The 13,364-nt window shown below is 43.7% G+C and overlaps 2 protein-coding genes across 3 annotated transcripts in view; one reads left to right on the top strand and one right to left on the bottom strand.

Annotated features, from left to right (window-relative positions):
* The window catches only part of LOC148368184 (uncharacterized), a 316,699-nt gene that overhangs the window by 136,094 nt on the left and 167,241 nt on the right, over nt 1–13,364 (bottom strand). The gene's annotated exons all lie outside the window — the stretch shown is intronic.
* LOC148368194 (uncharacterized) lies at nt 354–12,599 on the top strand. Of its 2 annotated transcripts, XM_088330167.1 has the most exons (3): nt 357–695; nt 3,323–3,415; nt 8,688–12,599. In XM_088330167.1, exons 1-3 carry the CDS (start codon nt 584–586, stop codon nt 10,844–10,846), a joined length of 2,364 nt encoding a protein of 787 aa, XP_088186293.1. In that variant the 5' UTR covers nt 357–583; the 3' UTR covers nt 10,847–12,599. The 2 variants fall into 2 exon arrangements, with proteins under 2 accessions (XP_088186294.1, XP_088186293.1); XM_088330168.1 differs by lacking the exon at nt 3,323–3,415 and having other exon boundaries at nt 354–695.

Here is a 13,364-nt window from a genome sequence, read left to right as displayed (position 1 = left end):
AACATAACGAAAGTGATGAATACACCCGTTACTGCTTTTTCTTTTTACCTTTTTATAATTTCCTTTTTGACATATATTTCCTTAACATGGTCGTTCACCGGACGAATCGAGTTATTTTGTCGCCGACCGATCTCGTCTTCTATGTGTTTTCTGTTGCTGCGTTCCCGAAAAGACGACAACTGAGTTTTCCAAAGTCCGACCAGGAGAAATGCTATGTACCCCAACTTTGCACCTGGAACCTCCCACCTCGAGTGTCTTTCTTATCATATTTCCCCAGTTGAGGGTTTAAAAACCCCGACTTCCTACATTCTTGAGACGCTTTTCGGTCGAATCTGGTAGGATCTCCCGAAACACCCATTCTCTTGAACGCAGCATGTGATCCGTGTCACTTGTACCCACAATCCATTGCGGCGGGGTTTGGAGGGAGAAGGTGTCATGGCTGCCAAAAAAGAAAATGTCGAGAAATTCCTCTAGTCGACTTTAAACGACGTCAACTCGACACAAGTATCACTTTGTGGTCCTTTTCGAAAGTTTTCCTTTTTACTGCCGAGTTGGAGCGTTTTTACGTTGAAAGGTGGATGAAATGTGCTCCAGTGGGGAAGAAGAACCTTTTCAAGAGAAGCTTCGGGGAGCCAAAAAGGAGACCGAGCGAGAACGTCCAGGACCCGACGCTGTTTCCAAGCAGCTCGGGGAAGGTTCGTCATTTTCGCTTCTGCTATAGTGACAATGCTTCCCAAACTTAAAAAAATGAGTGATTTAAAAGAAAGAACGAATAGTGGTTTGAAATTCAAGTACAATGGAACCTGGGTTTTCGAACGACTTTCAGTTGGAACAAATCGGAGTCCGACCAAAGATGTTGAGAATTTCTTGCTTCGCTGTTCGGTCAAAAATTCGGAGTTCGAACGCCTGTAATACCTGAGTGCGTACGCTAGAGTGCGATGCTGAGCTGTGTAGATGGCCCCCACCCCTCGTGACCAACTGTTAATCACGTGCGCACTTGCTTCTTTTGGCTTTTAATATCGGTGAACGGAGTGTTTGAGCCCCCTAATTATGCCTCCGAAGAAGGTCGGCGCAAGCGGGACAGGTGAAAAAAGAAAAGTCGTTCGTACAACTATTGCCTCTAAGAAAGACATAATAGCCAAATATGAAAGAGGTGTGCTAGTTTCCGATCTTGCTATTGAATATAGCGTGGCTGAATCTACTATCAGTATGACAGTCAAGATTAAGGAGGCTGTGAAATCGAGTGATGCGGCTCAGGGAGTGAGCGCTATATGCAAGCAAACGGCCGCAAGTTTTGGAAGAGGTTGAAAAACTTTTGATGATTTTCCTCTGCCCACCGTCCACCTGCGCCTTCTGCTGACCACCACAAAGGTAAGAAATCCTATTCATAATTCTTTCTTTATCCTTTTTTTTTTATTTTGACACGTTCACGTTAGCGTCATCTTTCTTACGGTAAATTACGATAGCGCGAACGTACGATCAGCCTGAGTTAGCTTACGTAAAAGATTTATGGTAAACATTTTGGGTGTTGGAACAGATTTAAACGATTTACATTATTTTTAATGGGAAAAATGATTTTGGCGATTGAACAAATCGGTTTTCGAACAGGGTTCTGGAACAGATTATGGTAGAGAACCGAGGTTCCGCTGTACAACTCTTTCAGGCTTTTTCAGTAAACGACTCGTTTTTCACCTCCAGCAAATACTAAAATTGCAGGAAATCAAATGAAGTTTAGCAGCATCTGGTACAAAGTCGCATCCAAACTCATCCGGGTTGGTTTTCTTGCTTTGTCCCTACTTTACCAATCATTTTGTAACAACGTGCTAGGAAAATGAAAACAACCAGGACTAAAAGAAACAAAGGGGGAAATATAAAAGAAAGGAAAAAGAAATAAACGAATAAACAACATTTCATTTCCTCGTGTTGAGGTTTTGAGTTTTTCCTTGCACGGATGTCGGTTTCAGATCAGGGGACGTGTCATTGTAATCCTGTGCAGTCCTTTGAGACATTTTTGTGATTCAGGGCGTCAGAAAGAAATGGGACTTGACTTGAATCTTTGGGCGTATTAGTAAATACTATAGCTGCCATTTTTATGTAACGGTATGCAGGGTTCATTCGAGTGCTTGAAAGCCTTGAAAATGCTTGAAATTTAATGTTGTGTTTTCAAAGTCAACAAAAAGCTTGAGTTTTGGGTGAAGTGCTTGAAATTGTTGCCATTGCCACTTGATTGGCAGTCTGACTCTATAGACCATGCAATAAATGAAGAAGCAGCTCAAAAGGACAACTCTATTTAGTAAACTAGCTCTTCTAATTCGCTTTTACTGAGAAGGGCCCGGCTCTTTGGGTTCACTAACAGCTCCTCCAAGTTTTTTTTCAATGATCTATCATCAATAATAATATAACATTATTCACCAAATGATTCAACAGTTAGTCATATATGTTGGCAGGGGATCCCCAAAGGACACATTCAATCAAAATAGTCTCAGATCTACAAAAACAAATTGTAAAACAATAGAAGCTTTTTACACACTGAATACAAAATCCCTGAAAATGCAAAACATGAACACATCAATTCCAAATATTAACTCTTCAGTGCTAAAATAGACAATTTGCAATTTTTTCTTGACCGATTTAAACACAAATGAAAAGCACACAAAACATTTGGAGTCAAATAAGTGAAAAGATCAAAAAGCAAAAGATCAGCAGTCGATTGAAAGATTGGATGCACTCGTATCCTAAAAATGAGTATGAATTTGGCTCATTTTTTGGTTTTCATTACCTTCTTTTTTTTTCTTTCATATTGAAATCTATTATTATGCAACGCCTTCAGAGCCTTCGGGCATTGTCGAAGCGCAATGGCAGAATCGATGTCAGTTTATAGCATCCCTTTCACACGCAAAGATCGTAGGTCGTGGATAGGAACATCCCCAAATAGCACAAAGTATGCGCTAGGAGCAAGATAGCGACTTTGTTTTAATCATCAAAGACGACAACAAAAAAAACTTTCTTCTGATGGCCGCTGGATTTTTTTTTCCTCTTGAAGGTACTGGAGAAAAAAATGGCTATTGGAGTGTCTGAAAAGTGCTCGGATTTGGCCATGAAAACCATGTATGAAGCCTGTTTCCATGACTTCCTGCAGATTTCATGTGCGGTCCCTTCCCAAGGTTTCTTCATTTTCCGCATCCTGACCTTTTTTGAGTCTTTCCTTGCCCTCTTGTAGCTTTCAGATCCGGTTGATGTTACAATGGTGTTCTGCGCATTTTGTGAGTTTCTGTGAGTAAAGGCGTCACAAAAAAAATTCCATTTGACTTGTGTTTTGCAGACATCGGTGAAGACCATCTTCCTACTGCGTGGCAGGAACCAGAGTGTCCAGGAACTGTTTACAAGATACTCCAAATCGTGTTGAACAGAGCAGGTCGGTCGTTTTACTTTCCGCAACGTCCTTATTTCGGAGGGAACGTCGTTGGGCGGGGCCCCAAAAAATACGCAGAGAGGAGATATGGCAAAAAGGGAAGGCTCCTTATTGCATTGTTCTAAACAACTCGTGATGGTTGTCCGCCCCCGGCTCAAGACTTCCGCCAGATGTCTACACACAATAAGCTATTGTCAGCTCAAACAATGTTTGCTTCAATTTTATTTCAGGTTCAACATTCCATTTCCTTTTCTTTCCCCTTGACCGAATTGTCGAGAAATTGACGTCGACGCGTAGGGATGCGCAAACCGAAGCGGACATTCTGTCACGTGGTCACCGTGGCGACGCAACGTTAACTTTCAAAACCAGGCACCGCTTGGGTTTTTTTACCTTGTGTATTTTCACACCCTGAGGGCGCTGTCTCCCAAGTTGGTTTTAGATGACGGCAATCAAACGAGAGGCGCCCGAAAGTCAACGAGGATGATTTTGGGGGGAAGATCACCAAAACGTCTGATATAGATTATGATATAGAGTAATGATGCTCAAACCTGTGACCTCCCGTTCCGGGGAGCAGGCGCCCAACCCTCAGGCCACCGAGCCTGTCTACCTCCGTTGCTTCCAAAAGCGACAATTTGAAGAAAATCGGAGACTTTTATGGGCGCGTAAATCCGGTATTTAGGGTTTATACCGAGTGACGGCGGTAAGTAGGGCTGCACGATGAAGCGAAATCCGATCCGTACGGCGACATGACCCGCCAAACGCAACGGTGCAGGTTTTCGGCCTGTCGGGTTCAAACCTTTTGTGGAACGATGCACGAGTGAGCTCATGGGTCTTAAGGTCTTTGACTCTTCAGGAATCAAGTGTCTTGAGTTCATCATGATTTCTTGATTATTTCCTAACCTGAATGCTTGATCATTAAATTGTACTTCTTCATTAAGGGGTGCAGTACATCTATTGTCGTAGTAGCATACTCTACAGAGAGGATAGTCTTTTTTTATTTTTTCCGACGCTTTGAAGCGTAACACTCCGTACTTGTATCATGTCACACTGCGCGTACTTGACGTATAGGTTGGCGCCGACACACTACCATACAGAATAATACGACGGATTAAGGAAACAAATGTCCGATCCCATTCCTCCCACTTGGCCCTGAGAACCCTCCAGTGAGTAAATGACAACCTAGTTATTAGTATCTTAACGCCATTTTACCAGGTATAGTAGGGGTCTTTAAAGTGTGACACGATGAAAAGTAAAACAAGAACAGTCCACCTGACCCTTAAGCTGACATATCGTTACCAAACCTTGCCTGTAGGACCCAAACACATGAACGGAGTAGTAGAAGGGAAGTGGAGAATGTGGAAATGGAATGGAAGTGATTTAAAGAAGCAGTGTTGATTAGTGCGAAAGAAGTGTGCGGAATGAGAAAAGTTGTTCGAGATGTTAGGAAAGGAAGTGAATAGTGGAATGATGAGGTATCAGGGCCTGTGACATAGAAGAGACGTACCTTTGAGGAGAGGCTGCAAGATAAGAGTGCCGTGAAGTGAAGAAAAGGTTGGTAAAAGTCAAAAAGGAAAGCAAATGATGAATGGTGTCGAAAGATAGGAGTGAACTTTGAGCAAAGGAGAAAAGTGTTCTGGAAAGAAGTGAAAAGAGTAAGAAACGATGAGTGTGGAAAGGAAGAGAAAGTGAAAGATAAGGATGGTAGATTGCTGGTTGGCAGTCAGGACGGGATGAGTATTTTGAGGAGTGGAGGACAGGAGAGAAGTGAGAGTCCAGGCGATCGACGGTATGGAGAGAATGCCCATGTTGGGTGGTTGAAATGTGAAGCCCGTCAACATGGGAGGTGCAAGAGGCAGTGAAAGAAATGAAAGGGGGGGAAGGCACCTGGGTTGGATGGCTGTACTGCTGAATGCTTGAAGAAAGGTGGCACGGACATGATTGACTGGTCAGTAGGCTTGTTGAGGCTGGTGCAGGGACAACAGCCTGGTCCTGAATGTTGACAAAACTAAAGAGATCATTGTCGACTTTAGGAAAAACCAGCCCAACCATGCCCCACTATACATCAACAACAAGGCTGTGGAGGTTGTCAGCAGTATCAAGTTCCTAGGGGTGTACATTACAAACAAACTCACCTGGTCCGTGAACACTGCATCACTGGTTAAGAGGGCACAGCAGGGCCTGTACTTCCTGCGGAGGATGAGGAGAGCCCACCTGCCCTGACCCTCCCTCATTGCATTCTACAGGGGCACCATAGAGAGCATCCTGACCAGCTGTATCTCTGTGTGGTGTGGAGGCCGCAGTGCCACCGACTGGGGTAGTGTGAAGAGGATGACCCGAGAAAATCATGGAGACTTCTCTCCCCTCAATTCAGGACATTGGCCAGAAGCGCTGCCTATCCCAAGCTAAGAACATTATCGGGGACCCCTCTCACCCCCATCATGAACTGTTCATTCTGCTCGCCTCTGGGAAGAGGTACTGCAGTGTGCGGTGCAGGACCACCAGGTTCCGCAATAGTCTAGTCCCCCTGGCCATTAGACTGTTAAATGGTCAATCTAACATATAGTAAACCTAAAACTAAACGGCTGCTAATCTGACTCTTTGCACTACTGGCAGTTCTTTATAGCTAGCCACTCCTTGCACATCTGCTCCCTGCACTATTGTACTTACAGCGTTATTGTTACAGTGTTATTGTTACTGTGTACCTGACTTGTTAACCTGACTGCCCATTTTGCACATCTGGTTAGCTACTCCTCTTGCACTATCGGCACTATGGTAAAATACTATACGTAGCCATAATACAATACAACTTTTATTTATATCTGTAGATTCAAGGAAACTGTACGGGTCAGATGTATCGACATTTCGTTCTGTATACACGTGTACTAGAATGGCAATAAAGTAGATCTGAATCTGAATGTATGCTTTTTAAGTGGTGTGGTTCCCGTTGATTGGTGGAGTGCATGTGTGTTGCCATTTTATAAGGGCAAAGGTGATAAATATGAATGTTGCAATTCGAGTGGTATCGGTTTGTTGTCTGTGCCGGGTTAGCTGTATGGAAGAGTCTTGATTAAGAGAGATAGAGAAAGAACGTATGAGGTGGTGATGGAGGAGCAGAGTGGTTTCAGGAAAAAAAGAGGATGTGTGGATCAGGTGTTTGCAGTATGACAGGAGCGTGAGAGATATTTTGCAAAAGGTAAGAATGTTTATTTGGCTTTCATGGACTTGGAAAAAGTTGATGGAGAGGCGTTGTGGGAAGTGATGGTAATGTATGTAGTTGGTAGAAAGTTGTTGGAAGCATTAAAGAGTTTATATGAACAGCAGAGCATGTGTAAGAGTAGGGAGTGAGACAAGTGAGTGGTTCCCTGTGTTGACTGGTGTGAGACAGGGGTATGTGATGTCACCATGGCTGTTTAATGTGTACATTGATGGCGTGGTGAGAGTATTTGGCAGAGGTGTAGAGATGATGGATAACAGTCTAACAGTGTGGCGGCAGGCAAGTCAGATGCTTTTGCAGATGACTCAGCGCTTGTGGCTGATGCTGAGGAATCATTGAGAAGGTTGGGAAGTTTGGAAGCGTATGTGATAAGCGTAAGTGATGCGTCAAAGTCGGGAAGAGTAAGGCTGATCAGGTGTTCACGTGATGGAGTGGGCATCCCGTTAGAAGTAAGGTCGTATGGACAGGAGCTGGAAGAGGTGGAAAGCTTTAGGTACTTGGGTTGTGATGCGGCTGCAGTTGGTGGAATGGAGTGCGAGGTATCGCACGCAGTGAATCGGGGAAGCCAAGGTTTCGGGTGCTCTGAGGAGTCGTGGCCGCTTTGTCGTGTCCCGTTTCATCTGGAGAGACGAAAGCATGACCAACTTGGGTGCCGAGGTGCCTAGCTTGTTTGGGTGTTTGGGCATTTGGATCGGTCATGGTCCAAAATTCTTTGTGTGAGTTTTTTTTGCCATTTTTAATTTCCTTGTTATTGTATGTGTTTGTCACCCTTTCTTGAGGGATATGACCTTGGTAGATGGATAAATGTCCCGTGTTGCTCCCCTCCCGGCCGATCGCTTCGACAGCTGTCTTTCAACATAAGGGTGGGTCAATGCATTGTCACAATAAGATTGCGGACCTGCAGGTTAGCCTCCTCACTCTCACAGTTGTTTTGTGGTGAACATTTTCTCGGTGAACTGCTCATCATTTTCTGCCCTGAATGTGATCAGGGCTTTGGTTTGCTCCACAGTCTCTGAAACATTAGCCCGCATGACCGCATTCGACACAAGTTGCTCACTCACAGGCAGATGCGACTCGACGCGAGACAGGAAATGATCTGATGTCTTCCGCATAACAATTTCATAGTGAATCGACAAGCGCAAACCTGACGTGGCTGTCGGAGCCTTCTATTGGCCAGCGTCACATATGCTTTAGAATTTAGAATCGATAGAATAGAATTTAACAGGTACAGAATGCCGACCTCCCCTCCGCGTCAAGAATTGATTCGGTCTCACGTGTTAGCATCATATTGTAAAGAAAACGGGACGCGCGGAATCTTGCGCAGTAAACACGCGCAATGACATATATCCGTAACGTTATCGTGACTATGCCGCTTCAGCGACCGGCGTTTTGTCCGTGTGGATGTGAAAGCACGACTCCTTTAAGATAAAAACAGGGCTAAACCGTGATCTTCCGAACAATTAATGTACTCGGCGGTTTGGAGTGCCAAGAGTCGTTTGTGGCTTTTTTGGTCGATTTGTGCTAGCCAAGTAGCCATTTGGCAATGTTCATGTTTTGAGGCAACGATAAGGTTTTCCGTTGCGTTTATGTCCAAGACATCTCGATGTATTTTCTTTCAAAAACATGCATAGTTGTGAAAAAGGACTTACATTTGTGCGGTTCCTTTCCAGCCATGTTTGTTGATATTGAGAATTCGTCTTCTGGGAAGTGACTTTGTTCCAAGTCGGCCCCTGACCTCCTTCCATCCGAAGTGGTTCTTTTGGGGGTCGAAGGGGACTTCTCCCTCGGACTTGAGAGTATTGGGACACGTTACACTTGCACATGCACGCGCAAAAGCAAGTGACGAGGAAAAATAGCGAGGGAAAGTGGGAAGAAGCAGACAATCTGGACAAAGCCACTCTTGGCATCTCGTGAAGATTTCATTCCCAGAGGCCTAATACTCACTGTTCAGCAGCGCCTAAGCCTTTAGAATTTTTCTTACGTTTTGGCACTATGGGACAATGCTTCTGAAAACTGAACGAGTTGAGGGCAATACAGATAAACTTTACTTGTGTCTTGCAGACGTCGGCCAAGAATATCTTGCTACTGCGCGGCAGGAACCAGAGTTGCCTGGCGTTAAAATTGAGGAGGATCTGAAACCTTATCACGTTAAGCAAGAGACGGAGGATGGGGAGCCTGTTGAGGAGGAGGACGATGTTCCAGTCTTGCAAGTGACCGGGGTCCGTTCAATCGCCGAAGATCAAGGTCAACCTGAAGATCAAGGTTGGCAGGAGCTTCCAAGCATCAGCTCCCGTCAACACTTGGAAACGGAAGACGACAACACGTCCCGCTCCGTAAACGCTGAAGGTGGTAACACATGTTCCCAGTGCGGGAAAACGTTTCGAAGCAAGTCTTATATGAAGTTGCATATGAAATTCCATGCTGGGGAGAAGCCTTTTTCCTGCTCAATTTGTGGTAAAAAATTCACTCAAAATGGGAGCTTAAAAATGCACACCAGAACCCACACTGGCGAGAAGCCTTTTTCTTGTTCAGTTTGCGGTCGAAAATTCACCCGAAATGGACACTTGAAATCACACCAACTAACCCACACTGGTGAGAATCCTTTTTCTTGCTCAATCTGCGGTCAAATATTCACTAACAGTGGGCACTTAAAAATACACACCAGAACCCACACTGGCGAGAAGCTTTTTTCTTGTTCAGTGTGCGGCCGGACATTCACACGGAATGAGAGCTTAAAATTACACCAATTAACCCACACAGGCGAGAAGCCTTTCGCCTGCTCAGTTTGCGGTCAGACTTTTACTGTGAGTGGAAACTTAAAGCGACATATTAGAACCCACACTGGAGAGAAGCCTTTCGCATGCTCAATTTGTGGTAAAAGATACACGGAAAATGGGAGTTTAACAAATCATATTAGAACCCACACTGGTGTTAAGCCTTTTTCCTGCTCCGTTTGCAGTCAAAGATTCACTAAAAGTGGAAGCTTAAAGAAACACATTAGATCCCACACAGGCGAAAAGCCTTTCTCTTGCTCAGTTTGTGGTAGAGGATTTATCATGCGTTGGCTCCTCATACAACACATACGAATCCACACTGGCGAAAAGCCTTTTTCCTGCTCAATTTGCAATCAAAGATTCTCCCAGAAAGGAAGCTTGAAGTTACACCAAAAAAAACACACTGGCGAGAAGCCTTTTTCTTGCTCAGTTTGCGGTCAAAGATTCACCCAAAATGGGAGCTTAAAAATGCACACCAGAACCCACACTGGTGAGAAGCCTTTTGCTTGTTCAGTTTGCGGTCAAAAATTCACCCAAAATGGACACTTGAAAAGACACACATTAACCCACTCTGGGGAGAAGCCTTTTTCTTGTTCAGTTTGCGGTCAAAAATTCACCCAAAATGGACAATTGAAATTACACCAACTAACCCACACTGGGGAGAAGCCTTTCTCCTGCTCAGTTTGCGGTAAAAGATTCACCAACAGTGGGGACTTAAAAAGACACACCATAACCCACACTGGCAAAAAGCCTTTTTCTTGCTCAGTTTGCGATAAAAGATTCACTAAAGGTTGGGACTTAAAAAATCACACCAGAACCCACACTGGCGAGAAGCCTTTTTCTTGTTCAGTTTGCGGTCGAAAATTCACCCTAAATGGACAATTGAAATTACATCAACTAACCCACACTGGCAAAAAGCCTTTTTCCTGCTCTATTTGTGGTAAAAGATTCACCCAGCGTAGGGACTTAAAAATACACTCCAGAACCCACACTGGGGAGAAGCCTTTTTCTTGTTCAGTTTGCGGTCAACAATTCACCTACAATGGACAATTGAAATCACACCAACTAATACACGGTGGTGAGAAGCCTTTTTCCTGCTCAATTTGCGGTCAAAGATTCACCCAAAATGGGCACTTAAAAATACACACCAGAACCCACACTGGCGAGAAGCCTTTTTCCTGCTCAGTTTGTGGTCAAAGATTCATCAAAAGTGGGAGCTTAAAAATACACACCAGAACCCACACTGGCGAGAAGCCTTTTTCCTGCTCAGTTTGCGGTAAAAGATTCACTAACAGTGGGGACTTAAAAATACACACCAGAACCCACACTGGCGAGAAGCCTTTTTCCTGCTCAGTTTGTGGTCAAAGATTCATCACAAGTGGGAGCTTAAAAATACACACCAGAACCCACACTGGTGAAAAGCCTTTTTCTAGCTCAGTCTGGTAAAAGATTCATTGAGAGTGGGAAGTTATAACACACCTTAGAACGCACACTGGGGAGAAGCCTTTTGCTTGTTCAGTTTGCGGTCAGAGATTGATTCACAGTCGGTCCTTAAAAATTCACACTAGAACCCACACTGGCGAAAAGCTTTTTTGTTGCTCAATTTGTGATAAAAGTTTCACCCAAAGTGGAATATTGAAATTACACCAACTAGTCCACACTGGCGAGAAGCCTTTTTCCTCTTCAGTTTGTGATAAAAGATTCTCTACAAGTGGGAGCTTAAAAAGTCACACCAGAACCCACACTGGTGTAAAGCCTTTTTCTTGCTCAGTTTGCGGTAAAAGATTCACTGAAAATGGGAGCTTAAAAAAACACACATTAACCCACACTGGCGAGAAGCCTTTTTCCTGATCCGTTTGCGGTAAAAGATTCACCGAAAGTGGGAAGTTGAAAATACACCTTAGAATGCACCCTGGGGAGAAGCCTTTTTCTTGTTCAGTTTGAGGTCAAAAATTCACCTGAAATGAACACTTGAAATCACATCAACTAACCCACACAGCCCAAAAGCCTTTTTCCTGCTCTGTTTGTGGTCAAAGATTCACCGAAAGTGGGAACTTAAAAATACACACTACAACTCACACTGGGGAAAAGCCTTTTTCTTGCTCAATTTGTGGTAAAAAAAATTAACCCAAAATGGAAATATGAAGTTACACACTAGAACCCACAATGGCGAGAAGCCTTTGACCTGTTGACATTGTGGTGAAAAACAAAATATCTATATTGTCAAGTCATTTTTATTTGTATAGCCCTTAATCACAAGAGTCTCAAAGGGCTTCACAGGTTATTACACTATATTACACTGACTATTTTTCAGACTATTATTGGACACTAGAAATGACACACAAGAACCCACACTGGCGAGAAGACTTTTGCCTGCTCAGTTTGTGGTCAAAAATTCACTAAGAGTTGTAAAACATTCAATTGGTTAAGTATCATACAGTTCGTTTATTGGAAAATAACGGCCACAAAACCATTTGCCCTCCCCTTTTTTCAACCACTGACTGCTACCACGTCAAAAAAGCCACATTCTTTCACAGGAAGTGAGCAGACTCTCCAGTTGTATCATAGTATCATAAAGATTTGTGACCCCAAAGTTTTCATAAGGATTTAAAAGATTCATGATTTGCATATGTGCCATGTTTTTTGATAGATGATCTATTTCCTCGTGTGCACACATACAAATTTGCCTGTTATCAACAAGTATCATTATTATAACAACAAGATGGCCGACCTAGATCCCAAGGGTTGGGGCCTGTTCTCACCAGAGCCCCAAAGCTTGGAGAGCTTGTGGTTCTCTCCGTCCCTGTCGTCCAAATGAGAACAATCCCCGTGAAGTCTGCTGCCAAAAGAGATAGGAAGCTTTATTTCTTCATCTTCCTGGTTGGCCATCTGCTGCTTCTCACACACTCCTCCCCTGAGGGACTTTTTTGTTCTCAAAAATACACAAAAAGGGTTATTGCGACAACCTCTTTGGTGTTTTCGGCAAATATCCCCATGTTGGCAGGCTATGAAAACAATTCCATATCATTGAAATGGGTTTATTATCTTAAAACCGGGTGCATTGATCATTACTGTTAACCTGTTGCATCATTTCTTCCACCTTCCAACCCTGAGTGCTTGTGTCAACAATGTGCTTTATTCTTTCGTTTGATTCCATTTTCTTTGTCCTGTGAATAAAACGTAGTTTGTTGAAATCAAACTGTCTGCATTATTTTTGGGTCGATGTTATTGTTTCTTCTGGACCGATCATTATCCATATCAACGAACTACAAAATGAACGTTGAAAAAAACGTGTTTAAAGTTGGACCCTCTGGCTATTTCAAACGAATTTGTGTCGGAAACCAAGAGCACCGCCTGATGACTGAATTTGTAAGATTATGAACCAAATAAATAGAATTGAAAGCCATAGGGTAATGGGTTGTTATTATGGCCATGAAAGAGTCAGAAATCATGTTACGAGTGATGACTTTTGCCAGAATTGAAAGTTAACTCTGTTAAGTCAAGACAAAACCGAAAAGGGACTTGGATTATCATGGACCAAGATGAAGTTGAGACTGGAACTGGAAATCACCATGACCACATGGTAAGAAAACATGAAAGCGAAATATGAAATGTTATGAACTGAGCAAGCGTGTTTATAAGAGAGTACTCGGTTGCTTTGGACACATGGAGAGGATGGATGAGGAGCAAATGTTGGAGAGGATCAACAGAGCAGAAGTCAATGGAAGGAGACCGAGAGGAAGGCCGCCATTGACGTGGATGGATGGAGGAAAGAGGTCTAAATCTAGTGGAAGCTAGAGCTATTAGGAAGGAGTGGAGAGGTGTTGTGAAAGGATAGTGGGATTGTGGAGGCGTTCTTAAGGATGGACTGGGCACCCATGTGATGCGGCAGGGGTAAACCAGCGAAAATTGTCGGGCCCTGCTGTTGATCAAAAGAGTGCATTGTGACCCGAGTGACACGGCC

Source organism: Urocampus carinirostris, chromosome 3 (assembly GCF_059441175.1).
Source record: "Urocampus carinirostris isolate Australia breed hairy pipefish chromosome 3, RoL_Ucar_1.0, whole genome shotgun sequence".
NCBI classification, from domain to species: Eukaryota; Metazoa; Chordata; class Actinopteri; order Syngnathiformes; family Syngnathidae; genus Urocampus; species Urocampus carinirostris.
The sequence above is the reverse complement of the archived record's forward strand: the minus strand, read 5'-3'. Positions and strand labels throughout refer to the sequence as shown.